Source organism: Ptychodera flava, chromosome 17 (assembly GCF_041260155.1).
Source record: "Ptychodera flava strain L36383 chromosome 17, AS_Pfla_20210202, whole genome shotgun sequence".
NCBI lineage: Eukaryota > Metazoa > Hemichordata > Enteropneusta > Ptychoderidae > Ptychodera > Ptychodera flava.
Window position 1 is genome coordinate 37,606,372 of NC_091944.1, and position 7,887 is coordinate 37,614,258.

At 33.9% G+C, this 7,887-nt stretch overlaps 1 protein-coding gene across 1 annotated transcript in view; it reads left to right on the forward strand.

The window, feature by feature from the left end:
• Positions 1 to 7,433, forward strand: part of LOC139116270 (survival of motor neuron-related-splicing factor 30-like) — a 14,246-nt gene extending 6,813 nt beyond the window's left edge. The window contains exons 5-7 of the mRNA XM_070678863.1: positions 2,787 to 2,875; positions 4,704 to 4,830; positions 5,218 to 7,433. Coding sequence (XP_070534964.1) covers positions 2,787 to 2,875; positions 4,704 to 4,830; positions 5,218 to 5,370 — 369 coding nt within the window. The 3' untranslated portion in view covers positions 5,371 to 7,433. The remainder of the gene's footprint in view (positions 1 to 2,786; positions 2,876 to 4,703; positions 4,831 to 5,217) is intronic.
• Positions 7,434 to 7,887: the final 454 nt, after the last annotated feature.

Here is a 7,887-nt window from a genome sequence, read left to right on the forward strand (position 1 = left end):
TGAATTAGTAAGTGCAAAGACAGTGATTGATATTTCCTGGATATTTCTTTGAGATGATTATTTCCAAACATCTCTTCCGTCATCTTGAATTCATTGGATATGAGCAGAGTTTATGTTTGTATTTTGTTGCTTGTTTCCTTTGTCAGCTGACATTGACTCAGGGGCTTATGCTGTGGCCATCAATTCCAATGTAAGTGATCACTACAGCTTCACTTTAAAGAAACTTTCTTGACACACTGAAGACAAACTTGATGGATGCCATTTTCTTACTACAGCTCTTCAGTGTAAATATTGAGGGCGGTAAGCAAGTACAGTCTACCTAGGTTTCCCTTGGTATCTCAAAAGGATTTTCATGACAAGCATGTTCTTTATTGTGAAATCTTCATCAGATTTTGTGTTCTTTAGTTTTTCTTATTCCATATCAATTTTCAAAATGTGAAATGCTTTGTAACTTTTGACATCTTTAGCAAGGAGCATTACAAAAATCTGCACAACCGCTAAACTGGTACTAGTTTCTTTGATGTTTGTTATTCCATTCATGTCTTTTTTCCAAGAACATGAATTTTTGACTACTGTCCAGATGTCACAGTCTATAAATCCTATATTTTTGGATTGTAGTTTACCATTATTCAGTCAAATTTTGTTTGAAGTATGCCAACTTTTGATGAACTTTTACTCCAGATTATCACTACAAGTTTTGTTTGATTTTCTGAGTTACTTTAAGTCCATCAATGATCTTAATATGGATGTCTATTTTTTTGAAATATTGAAATTACTCTTACACAATGGCTAATCGTAAACCCTGTTTTAACCTTTTCATCACAATGGTTTGATCCAAACCCATTGTTGTCAATGGTAATTATGGACTGGTTTACAGGGAATGAGGAGTGAACAGGTTAAAATTAGCAGTCACACACGTCATACTTTTTGAGGGACATTCTAAATGTGCAGATTTTAGAAGCTGTTAAATTTGAACAGAAAGGACATTACTTCATTGCTGCAACTTGCTTAACCATTATAGTGTAAGGTTTAAAGTGATTGTCACACCCTGACCTTTGACCTACTAGTAGTCTAATTATATACAGATTACTACTACTACTAGGTTTTGAAATTATATGCTCTTCAGTGTTTGTTTGATCATCTAGATTCTATGAATTAAAGCTCGTGTTTGTGATTCACATGAAAAAAATAAAAAAATAAGGGTGTTTGACATCTTTACAAGAGTTTCTTTCCTTCAAAAATTTAAAATCAGTTTTCCTTTCAAAGTATTCTTTATCTTATAACTTGACTTGGAGAGATATTGATGAACAAGAGAATGCATTACAACTTTGTGTGTGTTGTTGACATTGCCTGAATCATTAAAGGTGGTGGTCCAAAGATAAAAGGTTTTCTATCAATTTTCATAAATTCATGTCAGTTTTTGTCTAAAAGTCTTTCTGGCAGTTGTTAAAGTTAAATCAATCTTGATTTACACAGATAAACTTTGTGACAGGAAAAAAGAGGTATTTTAGCAAAATTAATCTGTCTGTCAAAAGTCTGTGGCACCATTTTATTGTCAGTAATTCACTTAATTTTCAGGTTGCAATGTGAATATGGAGGTTGTTAAAACCATTTAAGAGATGGGAAAGGTTATGACAATAATTTGAAAGTGTTCAATTTTTTGGACTAACATTGCATGAAATTGTGATGAGAACTAGATTCTACCAGCATTTCTGTGATAGGGTTGAAGTGAATTACATAAAGCCCTATACTTTCAAAGTGGTAGTCCATTGTTTATCCATTCAGTCTATTTTTGCATGGTTACTCTACCCCAAGTAAAGTAACTGTGATTCTCGGAGATATAAATACAAATTCAGGTTGATGTCATGATGGCAGTAATTTAATATGAATGTATTACTTGAGTACGAGGGTCCTTGCTTGTATTGTCCTTGACATACACAATTGTCATTTTTCTTCATCTCCTTTCATATTCTGTTTGGACTGTAAGTGATATTAAAAGGTGTTTTGTCTCACTTTAAAGTCCAACCAAACAATGGCTGGCGTTATCAATGACATGTTATGTTCAGTGATTGACTTTGAAATAACCTTAACCCTTATGCTACCAAGTCCATCTCACTATCAGGTCAAATTAGTAAAAATCTGTGAGGCATAACATGTCACAAATGTATGTTGCATTTTAACAAAGACCTAAACATTTGAAGGCCCCTGACAACATGGAATCTGTAAACATGACTTTGACTGACTCACTCTGCTATGACATACAAGCAAGTAGGTGAAAATACACGTAGGTTTTGGCTAAATATGACTTTTCACTGATTTGACAGATTGCAAGTGACAGGCCTGTTGGGATAAGGGTTAATGGTAAGGTATGGTACACACATCAGGGCAATACCTGACTGTGACAGTTGAAAAGATGATGACAGAGATTTTAAATCTTGGATTTTGTTCTGGGCAGCAGAAATTCAAATAACAATCCTAATGTAGACTTTGCCATATTATATATATGGTGAAAATGAAAGAACAAAGTTGTTTGTGGATTGTTTGATTCATGAAAGATGGCTAGAAATGGATTCGAAGTGTGAGTAGGAAGTCAAAACAAGTTTACAGTAATCAAGGCAAAAAGGATGATTTCTTTGTCAATTTGCATTAGCATGTTTAAAGCTAAACATATATATGGTAGTTTGTGTATGTACAAATTGCAAAGATTCAGTGGGTTTATCACAAGTTGAACTTATTCCTCAAAGTATTTACAACAGTGACTAAGACTGATCTGCTTTGCTTTACAGCTATCAACTCTGAAAGTAGCCGATGTGAAAGATACAGATGCTACTAAACGGACGTCAACTGAAGCACATTTAGATAAACCCAAGTCAAAGTAAGTTGATAAATGAAATCACCCAATGTCTCTTTGAACCCTTACCTGCCAAGTTCAAATGTCATCATCAGGTCAAGTTGATTAATATAGCGAGATATATCGTGTCCCCTTGTGTTGCATTTCAAAAAAAGACTTGAACAGTTGAAGGCCCCTGAAAATCAAGATACCGTAAACATGATTTTTACTGACAAAACCTATAACATGCTATGCCCATACTATCTCCAAAACCTGTACATAGCTGCATGAATTCTTGTTGAACATTTCATCACTGACAGAATCAAACTCAAATTTATAGTGTGAAAAAGGGCAAGTAGCTGTAACTTTTTGATAATGTTTATCACTATTTTTGTTCTATGTCAATTGCAAGCACTTGTTCTGCTCTCCAAAGCATGTTGAAACAGTGACTTTGTAGCTGGTCAACACAGCATCTATACTTGTAAAATGCACTGTTATTTCTGACATTTCAATTTTGATCTTGACTAAAAGTCATTTTTCAACAATAATAATGCAGTGTACACATGTACAAGCTGAGTGGACAAGCTGAATACGGTGTATCTCAACACGCTTTGGAGAGTAGAACGAGAAACTGTAGTTGACGTTGAAAACAAAAGATGGTGGAAAAATAATCAAAAGTTCCAGCTACTGGCCCTTTCAGGTTAAGAGGGGAGGGAAACTTAAATTTTGAAATTGTTGGTATCCCTGTTCTGGCAATCATTGTATACAGTCTTGAAACCTGGCAGTTGGAAATCCTTGTGAATGTGCTATTTTGATAGATTTTATTTCATGATTCACTGATACCATTTAGTTATAAACTGAGGGAAAATCAAACTGTGGAATGAAAACTCATCTTATGGAATTAGTGCAAACTACATTGAAGAGAATTTAATTCCACTATATTTCAATGACAATGGCCTATCAAACATTGAAGTATTACATCAACAAGTCAGTTTAAGGTGGAGCTGCATGTTGCCAACAGTTTTTTTCAAAGCAATATTTCTCATCAAAGATGACAAGGAAACCCCCTCATACTATATGTTTTCAAAAAGCAGAGACTCTAAAGTTTAGTATGGAAGCAGTAGTTTACTCAAAGATTGAAGTGGGTGTATATTTGGGGTAAAAAACCTCAATATTGGTATTAATGATAACAATTAATTTAAGTCAAAAACTTGACACTATTTTCTAAAATGTAACATTTCACTTGAAAGAAGAGTATATGTAGAAAAAATGACTATTTTATTTGGCATTATCTATCCTCATTCTAAAATGGTAGGGGTTAAAGACTGACACTCTAAAAATTGATTAAAATCATGATAAGCATTATTAAAATGCCTCTTATTCAAAAAGTAAGAACTTTATTACCAAACAAATTAGTCGTTTGGTTAATTAGCGTTTAAAGAACATAATGTGAAAATTTCAGAAAATTTGACCCAGCCAGAGTGGAGTTAAATTCTTTTGAAATTTTGAAATTGGGAGGAAAAAGAAGCCAGGAAATCGGGTGATTTGCATACATTTGCATAAATTGACACTTCTTTATCATGCAACGTTTGGCTGCTTGACAAGCTACAAGGTGAACCCAACCAATATTTTAATCTTGGGTTAACAAATTAATTGAAATTGAATAAATATTTGCAAAAAAGTGATTTTTGAGCAAAATATGCTGTGTTGGGTGAAGCGCCCACTTAAAAGTAATTGCAGTGGTATCGTGGCTACACACTGTTACAAGATTGTATGGTTTGTAGTGAGACAGTAGTGTGGGATAATGGTTTAGAGAGTACGGTGTATGATGATGACACAGCTGTAAATGGGTGTTTGTTATTGATATTGACAGAAAAGAATTAATAGCTGCACAGAGAGAGTACAAAAGGAGGAAAGCTGCCAAGAAAGCACAGAGAGTTAAAGATTTAGAAACACAGAGAGAAGATGAAAAATCCAAATGGCAACAGTTTAACAATAAAGTAAGTGTAACTGTATCACTGAATTGGTCTGTCTACTGTATCACCAGTTTCTCACTTTTTGCTTTCTATTCGATAGACTGCAAGTTTTTATCATTCTTTTATAAAATTAGACTGATCTCTTTTGATACACTGTATCTGTCCTTGATCTTTTTATGTGGTATGAAGTTTGTAGATAGATTGAATAAATAAGTATATATCTAAATAAATAAATTTGCCCTATTCAGAAAATATATACATAAAAAGCCCATAACACCTTGTTATGATAAAAATCTAAAATACTGCAAAATACCTGAACAAATAGTATTTTATGTGAGTAACTCACCGTGTTGTAAGGATATGGATGCAAATTGTCTTACAAAATACACTTCTCTTGTTTTATCTTTGCAGACTTTTTCAAAAACCAAAAAAGGACTGGTTAAGAGGAGTATATTTGCATCACCAGACTCAGTGTCTGGTAGAGTAGGTGTTGGAACCTGTGGTACTGGTGGTAGACCAATGACACAATTTGAACAGCCCAAACATGTTGTTGTAAGGAAGTGATTGTGTAATATAACAGTGATCTTAGAAAAAAATGGCTCAGGGTTTGGGCAGTTTTATCCCAGTGTATTTTTTCATGCATGTTTCAACCAAGTTATGTGAAATTATCATTTTTCATTTCTTACATGTTGTTTTTCATCAGCTATACCAGTACAATATATTGGGTGTTGACTACTTTTATGCCAAAGCTAAACTGTCATTTTGTTAGAGACTCATGGACAGTCATGACTTCAGATTCTTCAGAAAGCTCCCATCTTGTCTCTATGAACTTTGCACAGCAAGAACAGTACCTGTATGTGGACAAACACTTCTTATCAAACAATGTAAAGATAGAAATTTCACTGAAGTTGTAGGCATGATTGTCTTCCATTCTCTTAACTGTTCAGTCTTTATGGATTGAATTCAATTATCTCTTTATCTATAGGACCTTGTTTCTGAACAGACCGTAACAATATGTTCTTCAATAATTTGAACGACATAGAGGTCCAAATATGCTCTCAAATAGTCTTCTGCAAGATCTGCATTGAGATATTTCAGTTTTAGCTGCTATAGACAATAGTTTATAGAAGCTATTGGGTTGGGTATCTGTCCGGCGTCCGTCGTCAGTCTGTATGTATGTATGTATGTATGTATGTATGTATGTATGTCCGTTTGTGAGGCGTCCGTCCACTCAAATATCTTGAGAACCGCAGTACTCACTGATTTGATATTTGTTGTGCAGATGAAAAATATGACTATGAGAAATGTTTTTTTTTTAATTTGTTGATATTGTTGAAAATATGCAAATTAGCGCAAAAAAGGCATTTTTGGTTAAAAATCTTCTTCACAACCGCTGGTCAGACAGCTTTGATATTTGGTATACAGGTTCCTAGGCTTTATCTTAATGTAATGTATTGAAATTATGATGAAATCTTCAATTTTGTATTTTTGCAGCTAAATTTGCCATTTTTCGTCAGACCATCCTGAAATGAGCTATCAAAGATATCCACCTTCTTCATCATTACATGTGTCACAAAAAGTTATTCTCTACATAGCACAGCAGAGCTCTGTTGACTGTTGGGTGGCTTGTTTTTTCAAAACCGCTGGTCAGACAGCTTTAATATTTGGTTTACAGGTCCCTAGGATGACTTTAGTGAGATAATTTCATACAGGCAGGAAATACTTAGTTTTGTATCCATGTCTATAGTAGCTTCAGGGACTTTGGCCCTATGTTTTAGACATTAAGGTAGAATGCGCCTTCGGGACAGATATTTTGACCCTCAAACTTTTACAATGCTCTTTTCGACAAGCATGCATTTGTCGAAGAAAATAAATTTTTCGCCGTCTTATTTTTGTAAAAATCAGAAAGTTAACACAAGGATGGCGGTCATGTTGAATTTCGTTATTTGACAAATTTATGGCAATTTGTTTTCTGGTACCAAAATTTGCATGGTGAGCCCCTGATTTTTATGCTGGATATTGAAAGAGAATGGTTGAAAGTTTCATCGAGGAAACTTTGGGCAACAGTTTGTCTTTCATTTTAGAGGCGCATACTACCTTAATGTGAAGTCTAAAAAAGGTCAAAGTGCAAATTCCCTCAAGGCATAAGAATAGTGTAGCTATGGCTTTGTTTTACACAAATCAATAATGGTAGAATGTATTTTGATGTCTTTGTCAGTCAACAGGGAATACACATATTATGGAAATCCATTAATCAACAGGAATGTCATATCATTGAGTTATGTGTCAGTGAAAGGTAGAGCATACACCGTTTGATATCCTGGGGATGGATTTTCCTGCCATGCTAGCCTTCATTATGGAAAGTTGTGATCACACATCTTGTTGTTTTAATATCCATTTGCTACATTTATCAAATTTGGAATGAGAACAGAGCACAATTTTGTTTTGAAAATCATCATACCGGTATTGAGATGACAAATGTATGATATAGAGACTTGTGAAGTTGATATTGAAGTTTTTATTGTAATAAGTAGATTAATAATGTCTTGTCTTTACAAAACCTGATTCAATAATTTGTGAAATTTCTTAACACAGACTTATTTGAATAAAGAGTTTCATTCTGTGAATCAGTTTGTCCTACTGTTACTGTTGGTTGATACAATTTGGAATTTGAGTGTGAGTAACCTCCACAAATGTTAAATTGTTCGTAAATGTAAATACCAGGCATATAAGTCAATAATTCCATGTAGAATATAATAAGATCATCACTGGGGAGAATAGTGTAAAGTGTGTTAACGTCCATGTGGAAATACATTTGTCCTTTTCCAGGTGTTCATCACACCTAGCTTTACATTTAAAATTTTGAAGAAATTAATGATTGTTTGTCTAGAATTTCTTTTTAAAGATGCAACATGTGAAACAGGCCAAAGATTAGTGTAAATGTGTTTGATACAATATTACTAAGTGGTTTATTACTACAATGAGACATACTGTGGATTATGTCTGCTGCATTGTAGGTTACATATAATGGTAACTGATACTGTGGATTATGTCTGCTGCATTGTAGGTTACATATAATGG